This window comes from Malus domestica, chromosome 11 (assembly GCF_042453785.1).
Source record: "Malus domestica chromosome 11, GDT2T_hap1".
NCBI classification, from domain to species: Eukaryota; Viridiplantae; Streptophyta; class Magnoliopsida; order Rosales; family Rosaceae; genus Malus; species Malus domestica.
In genome coordinates this window covers 26,724,376-26,746,388 of record NC_091671.1, presented here as the reverse complement: position 1 = coordinate 26,746,388, position 22,013 = coordinate 26,724,376, and the positions used below count along the sequence as shown (strand labels likewise).

The 22,013-nt window shown below is 36.8% G+C and overlaps 2 protein-coding genes and 1 long non-coding RNA gene across 3 annotated transcripts; 2 read left to right on the top strand and 1 right to left on the bottom strand.

Moving 5' to 3' along the window:
- The first annotated feature begins 9,007 nt into the window (after nucleotides 1-9,007).
- LOC139189508 (uncharacterized) lies at nucleotides 9,008-11,922 on the top strand. The gene is made up of 5 exons (XM_070808469.1): nucleotides 9,008-10,758; nucleotides 10,845-10,975; nucleotides 11,043-11,118; nucleotides 11,202-11,741; nucleotides 11,918-11,922. The coding sequence occupies exons 1-5, from the start codon at nucleotides 9,126-9,128 to the stop codon at nucleotides 11,920-11,922; spliced, it is 2,385 nt and encodes a 794-aa protein (XP_070664570.1). The 5' UTR covers nucleotides 9,008-9,125.
- Nucleotides 11,923-12,860: 938 nt separating this feature from the next.
- On the top strand, nucleotides 12,861-13,995 carry LOC103407260 (uncharacterized). The gene is made up of 3 exons (XR_011573171.1): nucleotides 12,861-13,041; nucleotides 13,123-13,180; nucleotides 13,652-13,995. It is a non-coding gene; the product is annotated as an uncharacterized lncRNA (long non-coding RNA).
- Nucleotides 13,996-14,924: 929 nt separating this feature from the next.
- Nucleotides 14,925-21,188, bottom strand: LOC103407743 (uncharacterized). Its single transcript, XM_070807894.1, has 11 exons — nucleotides 20,613-21,188; nucleotides 20,287-20,361; nucleotides 19,869-19,922; nucleotides 19,421-19,499; nucleotides 19,195-19,322; nucleotides 18,819-18,902; nucleotides 18,270-18,353; nucleotides 17,942-18,093; nucleotides 17,194-17,344; nucleotides 16,054-16,424; nucleotides 14,925-15,629 (listed from the first exon to the last, which is right to left on the bottom strand). Exons 1-11 carry the CDS (start codon nucleotides 21,174-21,176, stop codon nucleotides 15,467-15,469), a joined length of 1,905 nt encoding a protein of 634 aa, XP_070663995.1. The 5' UTR covers nucleotides 21,177-21,188; the 3' UTR covers nucleotides 14,925-15,466.
- Between the last annotated feature and the right edge of the window lie 825 nt (nucleotides 21,189-22,013).

Sequence of the window (22,013 nt, the reverse complement as noted above, 5' to 3'; positions counted from 1 at the left end):
ATGTATGAATTGGTGCGGTGGACGCACAGGTAAGAATTGATTTATGATGCATATGTATGAAATGGTGCGGTGGACGCACAGATGAGTATTTAATTACTGTTATGATGATGATGATATATATTGAGCTCAAATCCTGCACCATGGTTTAGTGCTTATAGTATTCACCGCATCGCACGCTCGCCTTGGATCCAAGTAGATGCTAGTCGTACAGTCCACACGGAGTGGGTACGACAGACCAGTCGCGAGAGTGTTAGTGAGATTCCGACTGGTGGGTGACCTTAGATTATGTGCACAGATGATTTATGAGAAGCACTAGAGCGTAACTTGTGTGCAGAAGGCCGGACGGGTCACAGAGGTGACTCTGGTAGAGTGATAATGATAGATTTTGAGCTCTAGGTTCAACCGTATAGGGCTATTAGAGGGCCTACGGTTGATTACTTTCTTGCACCTGATATGATTATGTTGATGCATTCATACCTTATTACTGTTGAGATGATGTGGCATGGCATAATTAATATGAGAAATGTTGAGATGACATGGCATGGCATGATTGATAAAGAGATAATGTTGAGATAGTAAAAATGAAGTTTTGAGAATATATATGTATATTTATATTTTACATTTCTGGGAAAGTATACAGGTTTTACGGAGAGGGGTTACAACGTTTTGAGAAATGTTTGGATTTGGAAAAGAATTGTTTTACTGACCCACTCAATTTTGGTTTTGCGCCCCTCCAGGTTCAGGAATCACAAAGGTGTGGTGACTACGAGGAATTCGACGGTGTTCTGACAGATTGGACAAAATTAGGACTCACCTTCGGGTGTATCAATTTAAATTGTATCTTAAAGCTTCCGTACTGTGCAAATGGTTACGTCACTCTCACGTGACGGCCAGCATGCCCTCCTTCGGGATGGGGTTTGTCAGTTGGTATCAGAGCATGGTTGCAATCTTGGACATCTTGAGAAGTTTCTAGTGAATTCTGTCAGAACTACACCGCCTCGTAGCAAACCACGTAGTTAGAGGAACTTAGTCTCCCTGATTTAGCGGGTTAGGGGAAACTATTCTTATGGTGATTCAGTATATTAGAAAAATGGACATTTTAAGACGGGTTATGAGTTGAATTTGAATCACTTAAGAGAAATGATGAACCTGAGGGAACAAAGTGACGGATTAACCAATTGGAAAAGATGTTTCGGAATATGCAAGTCAAAGGAATCTTCCTTCTGACAAGGGGTCGAGACGACTACCTGGTTTTGGTTATGAATTTGTATCCTGGTGGAAACAGGAGTATGAATTGTTGTCACCAGAGGAATCAGTCGATTGAGAATTGTTTAAGGACTTGTTTAAAGGAAAAGTTTATCCCTCCGGCATTTATCGATGGTAGTAAACAAGAGTTTACAAATATGAGACAAGGAAGGTGATGATCGAGGGATATTATAGAAAGTTTTCAGACTAGCCTCGTTCCATCCAGATATTGTTGTTAATTTGGTGGAGGTGTTATGTTGTTTTAAGCTGGGTGACAAAAGGGAAGTGGTATTTTGGGTGACCACTATCCATTGTAGTTCTTATCAGGAGTATGCTAGATGTTGTTGAATCTTGAGGACTCTGAGAACATGAGCAACGAGAATAAAGAAGAATAAGAAATGAATGGGAATTAAAAGAAGACGATAAAGTTAATGATTCGTCATATCAAGGATATAGAAAGATTTAGAGCTTCGAAAGAAGTGAAGCTAGAGTTAATTCTTCTAGCTGAGGTTTTAATGTCGCTGGTCAGAATAAAAGTGATGGATATACTGGTAATCCTAGATATTTGAGACAAGGTGTCTCGAGTAAAGGAAATGTACCTTGTGCTGCAGGTACAAAAATTAACACTTTGGGAAGTGTGAAATTAATGAATGTGTTTATGTGAACAGAGGGGACACAGAATTGTGAATCGTCCCTAGAATCAGTTGTACTCAATAATTTTCCATGATATCATAGTGTCAATTCAGAAGAGTTATAAACTTAGTAGTTTGGTCGGATTGACTGTGAGTACAGAGAGATTTGATGAGTTATATGTTCAGCCGTACAGGCCACGAGAAGTGGATTCGATTGACACATGCGAAATTTGTGAGTTATAGGCTCGGCCGTACCGACCACGCGGAGTGGATCCGGCCGACGTATTATTGAGATAAGAGTTGAATCAACCGTATTGGTCATTCTAGTTGACTTCGGCTGATATATTTCTTATTATGTATGTTATTACCTAGAGAGTAGTAAATAAATGTAGTTGAGACGAGTGTATGTATTTTGCATTGAGTGACAAAATAGTAATGTTATATCTTTGTGAGTGGTTGCCTACTTATCGAGACAACGATGATTTATCAGTATTGCGGGCTGCAGACCGTAATATTAATAACTCATTCGTGGATTCGTTAAGTAAGTAAACCGGTAGATTATTTTGTACTTATTCAGAATGCTTAGTAGTAATAGAGTATGTATTGTGTCGGTTAAATTATTTCCATTAGATTGGTTGGTTATAATTGTGACAAGACGGAATGTTAAGGGAAACCAGTACTTTCCATCGATCTGGATGACCAGAGATTACTTTTGTAAGTATGCAAAGTGGATTGAGTTCAGCCATTATTTATGCTGTGAGAGCAAAGAGATTGTTTTCGAAAGGCTGTCAAAAATACTTAGCTCATGTGGTGCTAAATGATGTTGTTTGGAGTAGTGTGAATAATGTCGAAAGAGTTAGACTTTTCTTGATGTCTTCCCTGAAAGTATACTTGGATTGCCTTCAGGCAGAGATATGAGGTTCACTATTGATTTGTTGCCAGGTATAAATTTATATTGGAGATTGGTTCATGATGAGTTAAGGGAATTGGAAATTCAGTTGAGGGAATTGGTTGATAAAAGTTTTATTCAACCTAGTACAACACTTTTGAGGAGCCCAGTTTGTTGGTGAGGAAGAAAATGGATCTTGAGACTGTTCATTGATTATAGACAATGGAGTCGGGTAACGATTGAGAACCGTTATCCATGGTGATGTACTGATGTTTATTTAACCAGCTCAGAAGTAATTGCGAAGATTCAAAGATTGAATTGAGATCTGGTTACTACCAATTGAATATTATAAGTGACGTTGATCATAAGATGGTTTCTGGACTTGTTATGGTCCTTATAAAGTTTGGTGATGCTATGTGGATACTCATGCGGTTTTATGAGTTGATGGATGAAGTATTCCAATAATGCCTTGATAATTGATATCATTTTCATTGAAGATATTCTGGCATATTCTGAGCCAGAGCAGAGCATGTAAACGTATTAAGTCGGTAGAACAAAGATTGGAAGAATGTCGATTGTATGCTAAGTTTAGCAAATGCGAATGTTGGATGAATCAAGCAGCATTTCTGGGATATGTTATATATTCTTAAGGTATTCAAGTGAATCCTTAAAAGGTAACAGAAATTAAAATTTGGAACAACCACGAGTCGTAATTGAGATTTGGAATTTCTTAGCTTACCAGGCTATCTTGGATGGTTGTGAAAGATTTTTCAGTCGTTGCTTTGTCATTGACGAGACTGTTGAGAAAAGAGGTTAGGTATGAGTGGGAAGGAATTGTAAGCAAAGGATTTAACAACTGAAGTATTTCCTCACTCATGCACGTATTTTGGTATTCCCAGAGAATAGTGGTAATCATAAATTTTTAGTGATGTTTCTTGAATGGTATTGGAGGCATGTTGATGCAAATGTTAGGGTGATCGTAAAGTTTGTTCTAGCTGAAGCACTTGGTGAGAAGACTACAGTAAGATTAATGTCTGGCACGTTTGCCAAGAGTATCATCTTGTGGATTGAAAACCAACGGAAGAAAAATTAAGAATGGAAGATCGAGAAGAAGTTATACTTGTTAAATTTCAAGTTAGGCCTGTTTGGTAAGGTCGTACTCAAAACTTAAATGTTTGACGAGGAAATTTAAGAATTAACCCAGGGTAGAGAAAGAAGGGAAAAATAATGAGTACATGATTCGTGAATCAAATGATATGTGAATACAAGCAAACGAAAAGTATGTGCCTAATGCTTCTGGGTAGAGGAAGATTCGATCACGAAAGAGTTTTAGTAGACCCTGAGACTATGGATGAGTCTCCTCAAAATATTCAGGTGAGTAAGTTAACCTGAAAGTAGCCAGGAATGGCAAAAGAGATTAACAGATGGATATGCCACTAATCAAGTGTATAAGACAGATGATTTTATATTTTCGAAGTTTTCACCTTAGGAAAGTATGATTCGGTCTGGAAAGGAAGGCAAGTTAAATCCTAAGTACATCGGACTTTAAGTGATCATCGAGAGGTTGGTGAAGTTGCTTACAAATTTGAATGGCTTCCAGAGTTGTCGTAAGTGCATGATGTGTTTCATGATTCGATATTTTGGAAAATTCACCACGAACAGAAATGGCGAGAATTGGAAAGGAGACAAGATAAGTCTTAAACACATCAGACCGTTTTGATCATTAAAAGAATCAATGAAGTTGCATATAAGTTTGTGATGCCTTCAAAATTGGCTAAGGTGCATAATGCATTATATTTCGATGCGTTGTCACTAGGTGGCAGATTCGTCACATGGGATTCTGGTGCAACTATTTAGAATTCAATTGGATTCGACTTGATAAGGAACCAAGGACTACTTTGGATTGGGAAAAGAAGGTCCTGAGAATTAAGACAGAGTAAGTGGTAAAAGCTTTGTGAAGGAAATCATTCAGTAGAAAATTATGTGGGAGAAAGAGAAACGGATGAGAGAGATTTACCCGAAGCTATTGTTGGAGTATGGTTGATTTAGTTGATTGCTGGAATTTCGGGGACGAAATTCTATAAGGAGGGAAGATTGTCACAGCCCGTCCTGGAATTTTAATTCCGAGGACGTGAAAAGACGAAAATGCCCTTAAACGGGATTAAGGTGCGTAATTTTGGTATTGGTTTTACCTAAAATTCCTAAGTTATTGTTAATTAAACTTAAACTTGGACTAATAATTTTGTGTTTGGACTTTAGGTAGGGTCCTACACCCTAAATCCCTCCCCATTTCCCGTTTGTTGTCTCTCTCTCATCTCCTCAGTCACTCTCTCTCTCTTCCTCAGCTCTTCCTCAGAAACTCTCACTCTCTCTCTTCTTCTCGAACGCACGGGCAACCACCAAAACCACCTAAAACCTATACCAACGTCCAAGTTAAGACTACCATTGCAACCCTGAGGACTCCACGATCACGTAGACACCATTTTCAGGTAAGTTTTGCTTCGGAAAACCCTAGTTTTTAAGGTCCCGTGTTTATATACTGTTCATGATCTTTTAAATGGTTACGATTTAGGCTAAAACAAGATCACAGCGAGCTTAGTGAGGTCCCAAGGAAGCTCGGAGTGCTTCGTTGGAAGTTTTTGGACGTAAGAACACGGAGATCGACAAGTTCAAAGTTTGGCCGGAGCTTTCGATGCGTTTTCCGGCGAATCCCCGGCGAGTTAGGAGTCGAGATAGGTATCAATCTCTTCGTCTCGTCAAGTACTACAACTTTCCTTTTTGTTTCACTCAATTTCGTTGAGTATTGAAGAAGTTATACTCATTTGAAAAATACCCAGTTTCCGGCGACCTCCGAGGCTTTCGAGGAAGTTTCCGGCCAAACCACGGCGAACTAGGTGTTGTGCAAGGTACCATTCTCTTTGTATCTTCAAGGGCTACAACTTTAGTTTTTGAATCACTTGATTTCGTTGAGAAATGACAAAGTTATGGCAATTTGAAAAACTGCCCAGAAAACGGCCGCCGGAAAAACCAGTCCGGCGACCCAAGGAAGAAGAAGGTGCTACAGTAAAAATAAAAAATAAAAATAAAATTATTTTAAAAATATGTCGACGTCCGTGACGTCGAGTAGATCACTGTGGTATATTCATATACCTAAATTGAACACCGTATGAGAAAGTTATTGAAGATTGTTGGTTAGGTGTTCAAATAACGTTTTATAGTTTTCACATTTAGGTGAAAATGTGAATTGATGATCCGACCGTTGGATCGTCACCAAACTTTGATACGTTGTAATACGTAATATTTGAGGATTTTGGAACTTACGGATTGGGAATCCGAGTTACGGATCTTCCGGAATTGGAATTGTAAGTCCATAATATAAAATGTTAACCGTCACTTAGTTTTGGAAATTGACGGAGATCCGACCGTTGGATGGTAATGAAATTTTAGGATGTTATCCTAGAGATATATTGTGGACCTCTGGAAGTTATGGATTTAAAATCTGAGTGGCAGATCTTCCGGATCGAACTACGTAGTGACGTATTTTATATAAGTTATATATTCTATCGATATGAATTCTGAGGTTGGATTTGATTACTATTCTAGGCGGCGATCGTCGTGACGCCTTGATGTGTGGTGCTAGGGAGTTGTTGGACGAACTCCAGGTGAGTGGGCAGTTTTGTTTTCCGTATATATATATATATACTTAACGTTTTCCCAGAAATTGAAAATGCATGAAATTATGTTTAAAATGAAATGCATATGAGTTATGTGGAAAAACGGGAAGTGAAATACCATGCATAGAATTGATATGAAAAGTATATAGAAATGTGAGTTGAAATGCCATGCATGAATTAATATATGATGCATATGTATGAATTGGTGCGGTGGACGCACAGGTAAGAATTGATTTATGATGCATATGTATGAAATGGTGCGGTGGACGCACAGATGAGTATTTAATTACTGTTATGATGATGATGATATATATTGAGCTCAAATCCTGCACCATGGTTTAGTGCTTATAGTATTCACCGCATCGCACGCTCGCCTTGGATCCAAGTAGATGCTAGTCGTACAGTCCACGCGGAGTGGGTACGACAGACCAGTCGCGAGAGTGTTAGTGAGATTCCGACTGGTGGGTGACCTTAGATTATGTGCACAGATGATTTATGAGAAGCACTAGAGCGTAACTTGTGTGCAGAAGGCCGGACGGGTCACAGAGGTGACTTCGGTAGAGTGATAATGATAGATTTTGAGCTCTAGGTTCAACCGTATAGGGCTATTAGAGGGCCTACGGTTGATTACTTTCTTGCACCTGATATGATTATGTTGATGCATTCATACCTTATTACTGTTGAGATGATGTGGCATGGCATAATTAATATGAGAAATGTTGAGATGACATGGCATGGCATGATTGATAAAGAGATAATGTTGAGATAGTAAAAATGAAGTTTTGAGAATATATATGTATATTTATATTTTACATTTCTGGGAAAGTATACAGGTTTTACGGAGAGGGGTTACAACGTTTTGAGAAATGTTTGGATTTGGAAAAGAATTGTTTTACTGACCCACTCAATTTTGGTTTTGCGCCCCTCCAGGTTCAGGAATCACAAAGGTGTGGTGACTACGAGGAATTCGACGGTGTTCTGACAGATTGGACAAAATTAGGACTCACCTTCGGGTGTATCAATTTAAATTGTATCTTAAAGCTTCCGTACTGTGCAAATGGTTACGTCACTCTCACGTGACGGCCAGCATGCCCTCCTTCGGGATGGGGTTTGTCATGTTAGTTTTTGTAAGTAATTAAGTATTGTTAACAATTACATGTTAATTTTTTTTAAGTAATTAATACTTGCATGTTAGTTTTTGTAAGTAATTAAGTAATGTTAATACTTGCATGTTAGTTTTTGTAAGTAATTAAGTAATGTTAACAATTGCATGTTAATTTTTTTTAAGTAATTATTACTTGCATGTTAGTTTTTGTAAGTAATTAAGTATTGTTAACAATTACATGTTAATTTTTTTTAAGTAATTAAGTAATGTTGTATAATTATTCCCTAGGATAATTTTAATATGTTTAATGTTATTTATTATTTTATTTCCCTTACCATTTTCAAAGCCATTCCATATCCATTCCAAAGCTTGAACACAAAGGGTTCCATATTTAAGGTAAGTTATTTATATTATTGTAATTTATACAACAACAAATAAATTTGTGTGGACTCGTATGTTAATTTTTTTAAGTAATTAATACTTGCATGTTAATTTTTGTAAGTAGTTAAGTAATGTTAACAATTACTTGTTAATTTTTTGTAAGTAATTAAGTAACGTTGTATAATTATTCCCTACGATAATTTTAAAATGTTTAATGTTATTTATTATTTTATTAATATTAGGTTTTATTATCAAATAGGATTATTAATATTGGATTATTCATTAAATTGAATTATTATTAAAGTGGATTATTATTAAATTGGATTATTATCAAAAAGGAATATTATTCTTCACTATGTTTTATATTAGGATTATTTTCATGAAACATAATTATCATCATTTATAGTAGGATTATTTATATTAGGATTATTATCAAAAAGGAATATTATTCATCATTTATATTAGGATTATTTTTTTATCAAATTGGATTATTCTTCATTAATATTAGGTTTTTTTATTATCAAATTGGATTATTATTCATTAAATTAGATTATTATAAAATTGAATTATTATTCATTAAATTGGATTATTCATTAAATTGGCTTATTATCAAATTGGACTATTCATTAAAGCCCACTTAATGTAGTCTCCAAACTTGACCTTAGGCCCAAATCTCAAACATAACCACACTTGGGTTGGGTTAGGTTGAACCAAAAGGTCCAAAACTTAGGGAAAAAAAACGAATTATTCATTTTTATTCATTAATATTAGGTTTTTTTTATTATCAAATTGGATTATTGATTAAATTGGATTATTATTAAAGTGGATTATTATTAAATTGGATTATTATCAAAAAGGAATATTATTCTTCACTATGTTTTATATTAGGATTATTTTCATGAAACATAATTATCATCATTTATAGTAGGATTATTTATATTAGGATTATTATCAAAAAGGAATATTATTCATCATTTATATTAGGATTATTTTTTTATCAAATTGGATTATTATTCATTAATATTAGGTTTTTTTATTCCATATTAATTTTTTAATTACTTAAATTTTTACAATCATTTTCTTTACTTCATATTGTATTCTTCTGTAGAATAACTTTATTATTTAGGTTCTGTAGAATAACTTTATTATTTAATTCTTTTGTCTAATTTTCATGAAAAATAAATGTAGGTACGTTTAAGATGTCTAGTGGAGCTAGTAAACGTGATCCAGCTTGGGAACATGGCGACCCAATAGACGGAAACAAACATGGCACAATTTGCAAATATTGTGGTCGGGTAATGAAGAGTGGTGGAGTGACACGACTTAAGTACCATCTTAGTGGATTAGATCCAGCAAAAAATGTCCAACGATGCGATAATGTCCCCCCAGAAGTGAAGGCATTCATCAGCACATTATTAAAAAATAAAAAACAGCAGAAGGAAAAGATGACACAAGGAATGGAAAATATTCGAGCTGGGCTACGGGGAGAAGTCTATGGCCAAGCGGTTGACAGTGATGATGATGACAATGAGGACGAATGTGATGATGACATGGGACCTGAAGAACGACGCAGTTTGAAACAAGCATTACGTGCCTCCAAACAGTCAGCATGGGAAAGAGAACACCTTCATAAAATTCCTAATAGGGGACAAGGTTCCGGGACAAGTGGTGGTGCACAAATGAGACGGGGAGGCAGTCTTAGAGAATCACAACCAACACCACCAATAGCCCCAAGTTTATATAAGTCATCCAACGCACGTCAAAAGAGTGTTTGGAGTTATTTCAAGGGAGGTAATGTGAAGGAGGGAATGGGGCGTCTAATTAGCAAGTTCTTTATCTATGAAAATGTCCCTGCTGCGAAGGCTTCATCACATCATTTCAAAAATATGGTAGTGGGATGTCAACAGGCCGGTGTTGGAGTACAACCTCCCACTCCCTATGAGATAAGAAACAAATATTTGGATATGGAGTATAAAGACATTGACGAGTATGTTAACAAGTTGAGGTCAAAGTGGGAAACTAATGGTTGCACAATCATGTGTGACGGATGGACCGGCCCGACCAGATTATCTATCATCAACTTCATGGTATACTCCAAGGGCAAGACAATTTTTTTGAAGTCTGTTGATGCTTCAGACCATATAAAGAATTACAAGTATATTTACAAATTATTGAGGGATGTAATCATGGAGGTGGGAGAGCATAATGTTGTCCAAGTCGTGACCGACAACGGTTCTGCATTTGTCAAAGCTGGAAAAAAGTTAATGAAGCATCATAATGTGTTTTGGACATCATGTGCAGCACATTGTATTGATCTTATGTTTGAGGCAATGGGGAAGAGAGAGAATGTTGCTGCTGTGGTCAAAAGAGCCAGAACGATCATTAATTATATTTACAATCACGGTTGGTTGTTGGCAAAGATGCGTGAATTTTGCAGAGGAGAAATTATTCGTCCAGCTACCACTCGATTCGCCACCAACTATATTGCATTAAACAACCTACTCAAGAAGAAAGCAGGGTTGAAGCAACTATTCACTAGTGACGATTGGGCCAACCACAATTTCAGCCGCTCAAATACAGGTCGTATGGTGGAAAGTATAGTGCTTGATCATGCTTTTTGGAGTCAAACAGAACATGTGTGTCAAGTGTTTGAACCTCTTTACAAAGTTTTACACATCGTTGACACAGAAGTGTATCCTACTATGGGGGCTGTATATGAGTTGATGCGTGTAGTGAAGGATGAATTGGAAAGAAAACATGGTGCAAGGTGGGTCGTAAAAATAATTGAAGACCGATGGTATAAAACATTATACCACGATTTGCATGCAGCAGGTATAAATTATGTCATAATTTGCAATTCATTTCTTTAGTTGCATAAGTATTATTTATCTTATTAGAGTATGTGTTTCTTTGAACAGCATATTATTTGAATCCCCGATACCAATACAGACCCGGTGTTGGAGATGATGGTAACCTTATACGTGCTGTACATAATGTATACAATAAATTAGACCCTGCATCACCAGCAGTTGGCCAATTTGGAAATGAGGTACACAATTACTTAAATTATAATAATTACTTTGTTGGATTAAACTAACACAATTTATTGTATTCAGCTAACATGGTTTAAAGATGCAAGAAGAACATTTGGAGAACCAACATCAGTTGCTGCTCGAACAAATATGTCTCCTAGTGAGTATAAACATATTTCACTATAAGTTTATAATAGAATTTGTTGGAGTTATTAGGCTTATCAACATTATTTTTCATTGTAGCTGAATGGTGGATCATGTATGGGACCGATGCACCAACTGTGAGAAAGTTAGCAATAAAAGTATTATCACAAACGGCTTCCTCATCTGCTTGTGAAAGAAATTGGAGCACATTTGCACTCATCCACACAAAGCAAAGAAATAAGTTGGCTCATAGTAGCTTGGAAAAATTAGTTTATTGCTACTACAACATGAAGCTTCAAATTCGAGATAAGGAAGCAGAAATCGATCATGTCGACCGTGGTGACCCACTAGATGTGTTTGATATTGTTGGTGAAGATGATGATACGGAGGGTAACCAACTTTTTCAATGGATTAGACCTCTTCATTTAGATGATGATGAAGGCAACCCAGCTCCCAGAGTTGCTGAAGAAGCACGTAATGAAGGGATAAATGTAGAAAGAGTATTAGAGGATGAGGTGGGATCTAGCAGCGCTGACTCTTTCGAAGAACTTTTGCAGCCAAGACCAAGCAACACTGGAATTCCACCTTTTTCCAATCCTACACAACCACAACATCGTGCTGATACTAATGATAGCTCTAGTACAAGATCAGGAGACTCACCTACCACCGGAGGTGGGAATGATGAAGGACATAGTGGAGCTAGAGGTAGTGGAGCTGGAGGTAGTGGTGGTGGATATGGAAACTATTATGGACCACCACCTCCCGGATATATGAGCCCCTTCACTGGTGAGGCAAACTTCACACATGCAACCCAGGATGATGACCATGGCAGTAGGCGGGCAGGACCAGGAATTGGTGCCATAGGGAAGGACTATACTCGCAGAGAAAGAGGCAAAAAGATTTTGTCAAGTCAAGAAGATGACTCGTTATCTAGAACTTCAGACTCTGTTGGATTGGGAAGTAGTAACTATGGTTATCCTCATAACCAACCATTTCCCTACCCTTCATATCCCATTCCTGTTGGGATGGAATCGAGCGACTCATGGAATCAATCCCAGCCTCAATCTTCAAATGATTTTTCTTATGGACAACCTCAACCAATCTCGGATCCATATGGGTGGCATATTAACAATTACATGCAAAACTATTTTGGGGATTTATCATTTGATAACTACTCTTCACAATACACTCATTCTACACATAGAGATGATGAAGATAGTGACAAATTTGAACCTCATAGGAACTCTATGTGGTTCTAAAGTGTAAAATATTGTACTAATTCATTATATATAAATGATTATGGTGTGTTTAGACTTCTTTCATTAATTACTACATATTTTCTACACTCATAATGTTTGTCAGATCGCTATATAATCAACTTGATAATGTTAAATCCATCATGCAATGCATTTCCTTCCAATTTTTTGTGATAAACTAATAGATAATTGACTAAATAAACATCCTACAAAGTTTCAATAAAAATTTCCAAGTTTTTCTTACAATTTCCGTGGTTTCCATGTAATTTTTATCGATATCGATATTTTACCGATATTTCCATCGATATTTCCGTGTTTTCGGACTACCGATATTTCCGATATCACCGATATTTTCTTCCTTGGTTAGGACAACACCCAATACCAAACCAGCCTAATAAAATTGGCCCAAGCAAAATAAAATTATCGATCTTCCGAATTTACCCCTAACGTCAAGTCTTGGCCCGTTTATTTGGTCTATTTCCTTTATATCTTCTTCTCTGCCAAACTCTGAAATTGGCGGAACAATATCTTCTTCTCCGTCCAAATACCAAATCCTACCTCAATCATCCTTCAACCAACCAGAGCCACCTCAAGATGCTCAAACCGCAAACAAACCTTCACCAAATTTGCAACCCCAAAACTTAAGCTGGAGCATCTCCATCCCTTTCTCCGATATCGCAAAGGTAAGCATCTTCCATCCTTCATCTTTGTTCTAAGAATTGGAAGTTGCTGTGTAGGACCTTGATTTTAGGCCATGGCTTCAGATTGGATGAACAAACAAACGACGGTGATCTCGAGGTTTGCAAATTCATGAATGATAAGGTAAACAGAAAAACTTCATCCCTTCCTTCCTTTGTCTGTGCTGTAGCTTCGGATTCACTTTTGACTCTGTCATGTAATCTCTGTGATGTTTGTGGCTGAGAGAATAAATGCAAAATTATCCATGCTTCTAATGAATTGTTTGTGGTCTCTGTGTATTTGTGCATCCATGTATTTTTATTTTATTTTTGGATAAATGGGGGATTGTATTTTATTTATTTATTTGTTTTTTATGAATTGGGAGTGCATGATTTCTCTTTTCTTCTTACGATGATTTTTTTTATGGTGTGAAGGCTTGATGGGTCTACCAAATCCAATCAAAACTTGAGGGATGATTTTCAAAAACAATAAATAAAAAATACAATACTCTCTATGATTTCTTTTTACAAATTTCGGTGAGATGTGGGTTTTTATCTCAAGTTTCAATCCATTGAAGTTGAAATTGATTGCGAAGTTGTCAAATGCATATTTCAGGCCGTTAGACTCCAACATGCTCATCAACAACATCACGACGGTGATATGCTTGGATGATTACCATTCCCTAGACAGGGCAGGGAGGAAGAAGAAAGGAGTGACAAAGTCAGATCCAAGAGCTAACGACTTCGATCTAACACTAGACCCAATAGCCTACCTGTTTTCAGTTTCATAAATAGTCAATTTTTGCGTACCCGTTTTTTCAGTTTCGTAAATGGTTAGTTTCAGAAATAGCGTATCTGTTTTTAGGTTCATAAATAGTGTACTCATGTTGAGTTTTATAAATAGTTAGTTTCATAAATAGTGTACCCGTGTTGAGTTTTATAAATAGTCAGTTTCATAAATAGTATACCCGTGTTGTCAGTTTCGTAAATAGTATACCCGTGTTGTCAGTTTCGTAAATAGTGTACCCGTATTGTCAGTTTCATAAATAGTGTACCTGTGTTGAGTTTCATAAATAGTTAGTTCCAGAAATAGTTTAGTACTTGTGTTTAGCTAACTAGATTAAAGCATTTGTGATTTTTGCATGCCTTTTTTCTTCTTCGGCATTCGTTATTTTCTTTCTCTTTTACTTTAGGGAGTTTTAATGAAAAGCACCTGGTACTGTTCACTTTAACGAAAAACCCCATTTGTACACTACAAAGTCAATCATAGTACTATTTACTTTACTCTTTATTTTGTTCTTATCATTAAAACTCAAAATTTTCAAGTCATTTTCATTAGTTTTCCTTTTACTTTTGTTTATACCATATTTAAGGCCTCGTATTTAGATCTCGTATAAATACTCGGGGGACTCAAATGTAATTATGTAATAAAAGAAGAGGCAAATATGTAATAAGTGAGGAGCCCTTATTCTATAAAATGACTCATCACCCTCACAATTAGGGGAGGCCAACTCTTAGGCCTAAAACCCTCTCACATCCCCTCTCATATTACAGAGGCTCTCCCTCACTTCTCAGAGAAATACAATATATCAGTGTGGACGTAACCCAAACATTGGGATGAACCACGATACATCTTGTGTTTATTACTTTCTTGCAGATTCACGGTCGGATTTACGTTGTTCCAAGACCTCCGGTTTTGTACATCAACATTTGGCGCCGTTTGTGGAAAACGACATGAAAAGCTATGTCGGTTCTCTTTTATTTTTTCATCTCACCACACTCCACCGTGAATCTGCAAATTAAATTTTTTCAATCTAAAAATTAAATTTTTTTCTCTAGCATTCTATACTTTCATTCTTTTTAAATTTATTCAATCTAAAAGTTAGAAATAAAACCGCAAAAGTCGTTTTCTAATTAAAATAGAGAAAACCAAACCATTTTCTGCTCCATATAAACGTGACTGTTACAAGTGTGCATTTGTCATGTCGCACTAATTCACAAAAAAAGATATCGAGCTAGAATGCCACACCAACAATCAACTAGCATTGCTTACCATTCCCTGTCAAAGCACCTAACCTTTCTCTCTCCTCTCTTTCTAGGTGAGTATGAGGACAGACAGGAATAGTGGGGCAGCAGATCTTTGGAAGCTCCACCCTTACTTTTTTAATTATAATTTCAAATGTTGTTAAACAATTGCACCACACCCACTGCACAGTTGCATCGCGGACACACTCGGCAAAGCGGCCTGCCTTTCTTTCAAGTGGAAGCGGGAATGTGAGAACGGAGAGCCTGATTGCGGGAGATCCATAACATACTGCAAACTCAAATCCTTCACTCTTGCCATCCATCCCTCCAGAGGGTCCCAATTTCCATTCCGTGTAGTTTACTTTCATCCTCATCTGAAATCTTCCAGTCCCAATTTTCATACCCTTTATTTTACATTCCTCCGAATAGGATGAGCATGAAATCGAAACAGATTCGAAATTTCCTTTATTTCCATTCCATACGCTTCATCTGAAACTGCCCAGCTCCTGCATGACACCTCTTGGTCTTGGGTTTGAAAGTTGGTGTGCTTCTGCTGCTCTGTTGTTGCCCTTGAATGTCATTAACAAAACCATTACAAACTTATAACGGAATTGGCTGACGGAATGGGATTACAATTTAAAGATTACAAGTTTCAATTCAGAAAATTCAAGCAGCTTTGATCAAGTAATCAGGATTCAATATATAAACACGAAAGAAAACGAAGATGCCACCCTTGGCAAAGGACTCACATTAGAGACTGCTTGAAAATAATTGCTGCACCAGGGGCCAAAACTCCTTATGACCGATGCAAACTCTGCTAAACAAATTTTACCACTAATACTCCTAATATATGAACAGAGGATCATCGCAAGACCGAAGCACTACATTGAACAGTCATTTATAAAAATGCTAGAATATGTGCAACTACTTCTCTATAAGTTCCGCAGCCAATTTACAAGGAATCAGGTTTTTGCTTCTCATTGAGATACCTACATTGGTTGTTTAGTAGCAGCAATTCCAGGATTTTTCAGTCCTCCACAAAGTTCCACGCCATCTACCTCACCAGACTCTGTTAAAAGACTCTCTGGCTTTACTTTTATCTTAACTGGTTTACCGAGAAGTGATTTATCTTCCATTCTTGCATTTTCATGGGCTCTTGCACACACTGGAAAACCTTGATCATCCCAAGACTCCAAAATTACACCGGAGCCCAAGCAGGTTCTTCCTTGGTAAAAGGCCGCAAACTGCCCAGCTGCCAGGCCTTGATCATCTTGAGATAAGTGGACAACTGCGACATCTTCATGACCATCTTCACCAGGTTCCATTATAAAGCTGCACTTACAAAAGGCAGGCCCATGCCTAACCTGAAAGGTTTAAAACATTTCAGCTTCTTCTGACTTGGATTCTAAACAGTAAACATTAACCACAAACCATACAACACGATTCAAAGCTTTCCTTGTACGACCCTTCCTTGCGAAACTTGTCGACATCCAAAAACACACATAACAATTGGTCTACATCTAACTAACACAACTTGATTTAAGACTTTATGTGATGGATGGTGGTACAATAAGTTGTAAGCGCTTCCAGGTGCAAGTTCTGACTTTGATACGGAGTACAAGACAGAGAAGACAACTAAAACTAGTGGTAAGTTTTCTATGCCACAGTCAAGAGTCATTACTTATGAGACTGCCACTAACATAAAACTGTCTTGTTTTCAAAACTCAAAAGAAAAGACAAGATCAACTAAAAAGCAAAGAACAAAAACAAAATGAAACAAAACAAAATCGTGTAAAAATTTTAGGCTAGAAACATCTACTTGATACATTCATTTGTATAGATAATTTTTTCCCCTTTTGTTTTGAATCATGCTGTATGGTTTGTAGTTAGTGTTTACATTCATTTGTACAGATAATTTCTTGTTGTAGTAGCAGTGGACCCACAACGTGGCCACTATGCATGTTGTGCATTAATTGATAATATTGAGAGTATGAGTTCAAGATTTATAAGGAAATTATGGATAAAAGTCATTTTAGAGTTAGACCAATATTTACTCAACAAACAGTCGTCGGGAAAACAATAGCATTGCATTCTGAAAACTAATATAAGGAAAAACCTATAACATCCTTGTACCTTGCACTCTAGCTGACTGATCTGGTTTGGGGACAAACCATTTAGCCATTTCAAGGAGCCTGCACGAAACAGGCGCCTTCTTTTGTCAACTGAAAAGTAATTTCTTGACACAAAAACGACATTGTTTTTTATATCCTTCTCGACAACATACCTACAAAAGAAGATACAGCAGACAGTAAAGCTGAAACCCCGTTTGAAGTGGTACAAGGAGACCCAAACATAAGCTCATACACTGATTCTCAATAAACAGGGATACAGATAATGTGCACATATGTCTCAACCTTTCCTTACATGGTTGAGTTTCTACAGTTGAAAAATGCAAGGAAAAATATTTGGTATCATACAAACATGCTTCAATATCATAATGTAGTCTCATGTTTTCAACCAAAAATTGCACGCCTTTGCTTGCAATGAATTTTACCTTTCAAAAGTATTCATGCTACAAAGGCACAATCACATTTTGTAGGAATATCCGACATGATTTTAGTAGCTACTAGCTACGTCAAGGGAAATAATGATATAGAAGTCATTATCATCCTATATATCATACACAGTGGAATACTGATGTTCAATTTAGAACCATATAGCAATTTAAAACTACTGGGTAATATAACAAAGTTAAGTCTGTTAAACACTGTAATATTGCAATTATAGATTCCCAAATGACCAGTTTTAGGATTAAAACGATAACACAGGTACCACCAGAAAACCTTAGAAGTGGTCCAACAATTACAACAAGACAGCATACCAGGGTCCTCCAGGGAGGTGTAGACCTTGTCGTTGACCAATTGTGTAGAACCAAAACCCCCGATGATTTCCTAGGAAATCTCCTGACTCAGCTTCCAATATGACACCTTCCTTCTCCCCTATGTGTCTCGCTATAAATTCACTGAACTTGATCTATTATTAAAAAAAAAAAAAAAAAAAAAAAAAAAAAGGGCTGAGTGAACGATGTTAGGAATTTTAAAATGTCCACTCTACCATACAAATTTTGGCGTCTATATAGTTGTGCCATTCAAAGGGTGAAATTATTTTCTGCAAACGGGTAGGAATGTTGGGAGCTCCACAAAACATACCTTCCCTAGAAAGCATATTCCTTGTGAATCCTTTCTGTCTTTGTTAGGCAGATCAAACTTTGTTGCAAGTTTGCGAACTTCATCCTATAGAAATATTCATAGAAAAGGAATCGACATAAAGAATTACATGCAAGAGTGAAGACTGAAGAGTCTACAGAGTGGAAAGAAGTAACAAAAAATGAATTAAAAGGATTACAAACATAAAGAAAGAATACAATGAAGGAAAGACTACAAATTACAAAATAAAAGATAACATATTTTCACAAATTCACAACAATAATGCTATTTTTGTAGCAATGAGAAACTGTGGAAAAGTTTGTTATGGACAAGTTAACAATTCACTTCATTTCAACATGTATTATATAAGATTATTAGAGAATTTAATACAGTAACGGTGAGCCTTTTCAAATTTTTGTAGACAATACATGATTTACTCCCCAGCTGAAATTTGTGATTCAAGAAATATTATGTGCACATTTTAGAATTAGCTAAGAGAAGTATCCAATGAAGTATTGCATAGCATTCAAACTATAGCACCCACCCACTAACCTTTGACAGACAACCAAGTGGGAATATTAATCTCCTAAGCTGGGCCTGAGAAAGATTTGAAAGGAAGTATGTTTGATCCTTCACCTACAAATTCAGAAGTTTGATATTATTTAGAAGGAAAAATCAGCATAAAAAAAATATAGCAGGAAATGAGATGCAATCCCGTGATGTTTCAAGGCTTATCATAACAGAGAGACATATAAATGATGATGTATGATGACAGCAAAACTTACATATAGGTCTACATAGCAAAAAACCCTATTTGAATCAAATGAAATAATCTCAAACTTAACAAGTTTAACAAGCCAATATTGATAATCCAAAATGACAAAAAGATGAAAATATAAGTTGTCAATGGTGTATCATATATAGGTACCATATCTTGTGAGAGTTCTAGAACAGAATCTTTGTCCGTTTGACTTGCAGGTGGGTGGACAACATTCGCGTAATGCCCAGATGCCACATAGTCAAACTTCATACTGCTGATGGCGTCCATGAATGCACCTGAAAAGTAACATAAACTTGAACAAACAAAAAACCTAAAAGTCGGATTCTGCATCACAAGAGTCAGAACTAAATCTTAAATTCAACTCATTGCATACCAAACTTTATTCTTGTATTGCAAAGAATATCGGGGTTAGGAGTTCTGCCACATTGATACTCTTCAATAATGTAGGAAACCTGAAACATGATGGGAAGAAAAACTTCAAAAGTTTCTTCCGGTTACCCAATGAGAAGGCAGCTGATAATGAAGACTGGCCAGAAAAATAATTATCCATTTAAAGCTTTTTTGTTGTTTTTGTGACATGGCAATAATCTAAACTACAGGAGGGTAAATCAAACTTGGGTGCAAGGGTTGAGAACACTCTGTTGACCAACTGGCCTAACCCACATATGCTATTATAAAGTTTTAAAACTGACATTGATAATAGAATATTAAACAGTTGTGAGATATAATCATCAAGGATATAACTACTAAAAGGCTACATACAGATGTGACTACAATTGGAACATAACCTACAATTGAAGCACAGGGAAAGTAATGAATACCACATTCTTCCAATATTCATCCGTCAAATGCACAACTTCTAGTGGGACATCAACCTGTAAACAGATGTCATTAGTTTCAGTTGTTAAGAGCCACCGCTTGCATAGCCTATACCAAGAAAACCATGATAAACTTCTTCTATCACAAACAATAGCAAGAGGTTTCTGCCAAAAACGTGTACATATGGGATTTTTTATTGATAAATGTAAGGCAGATGGATGAAAAATGAGGATAGAGAAATGTAAAGATCAAATGTGAACACTCATGTCTGTGTTTATAACTCATAGCACCCCACAAAATGTGAACACTCAGCGTGAAGCCTCATTTGGAAACATAAGATTAAAGATCAAACCACTTTCGCCCCACTATATGTTGATAGTTTAGAAAAAAAAAAGAAGATTGCAAGTGAAATAAAGTGACCTGATTGCAGATAGCTTTTGCATACTTCAAGTCTTCTTCCCATGGGCACTCTGACCAATAGTTCTCAAAGTCTTCCTACACAAAACCACACATCAGAAGCAGCTCAGCTTTTTTTTTTTTTTTTTATAATTTTTTTTATTTATATTCTCAAAATAATCAAAATTTTAACAAAGTAGCAGATTCAGCTGAATCAGAACACCCGAAATACGAAATGAATCCAATCAATAACCCAACAAGTTCACATTTTTATCTGTTGCTACACTACCCAATAGAAAATATTTCCCAATTCTTCTAAAACTGTCAAAATGGGATTCATTCAAACATACTTGGAACCAAATTTTGAGGTAGAAGGCGGTGCAGGAGTGACCGGCGGCATGGAGGAGGCGGAGGGCGACACTGCTATCGACGCCACCGCTAAGCAAGACGGCGACTTTAAGGCTCTGATGGGGCATAGAACAGGACAAGTAAGGGCCTACATCTCCATTGAAGCTGTTTGGAGCGCGCGGAGTTTGGGGGACCGAGAAGCAGTTGACGGAGCGGGCGGAGAGAGAGAAGGGTCTGAGGAAGAGGAGAGTTGTCGGGGTTGGAGAGCGAGGAAAAGGCCAGATATAGGGTTTGAGAGCGAGAGTGTGGGAGGTGATGTGGGGGAATAGAGAGGCTGCCATGGCCATTGGTATTAATCTCGCCATTGGTTTCGTAGCATACACATTATACAGTAAACGACAGCGTTTCGGAAGGTGGAGGTTGGGGGAAAAGTGCTGATTTGAAATTGGGGTTTTTGGTTTTGGAGGGGAGGAGGAAATGGCGGTAACAGTGGATGACGAGGAGGAGCTTCCAGATAAGACGGTGCGAAGCAATTGCCGTACAGCCATAGCAGCTGCGTTTCTCATTTCTTCTGTTATTGATGGGCTTAAAGACGATTTCTGAGTTTATTGGGCCAAGGTTAGGAACATTTGGGCTGTATAGGTGCGTTTGTTGTACTAGACTATTTCGGATTGGATTAGCTTTAAAGACTAACATGGACTGGTTTAGATTAGACTAAATTAGACTGGCTTATTGAAGCACTTGGTATAGGGTCAGACTAAGAAACAAGATAATGAAAATATTATTGTCACCAGTTTGATGTTTGCTTGGACTGAGATTAAATTATTGTTCTATTTTAAATTCTTTTTTATTAAAGATATTATCAAAATTAATAATATTGGATGAAAGTGAGACTCAATAAAAAATACAAAAACCAAATTTCTTGCCAACGAAAGAAACATACATGTTTCAAGAGTAGCTTTTGTGGATCCAAATTTCCGCCGTTTTCTACTTTGACGAAAATGCACCTGTAAAATAATAACACCTAAGATTTAGACCAAATGCCTCACGCACCCATAATGAATGGGTGGGGCTTTGGCTGAAGAATCTTTGATGCCAAAGTTAGAATTCTGAAAAGAATGTGTTTAGGAGTTTGTGGATAGCCAGTGACTTAGCTTTTTAGTGGGATAATGGGATATTTATAGGGGAGTGGCCGACCCTATTTGGGGAATAGTGGCTGGCCATATATGGAGAAATTGTGTGAGTAATTGTAAGATATTATGTGAAATAATATCTTGCAATTAACATGGTAATTAATCCTAAATTAAATAGGAAATTTGAGAGTTACCTTTTGAATAGGATTTGATGAGGAGTGATGAGAGGGATTTGAATAAATACAATTTTGATCACCTTTGAATCTTCTT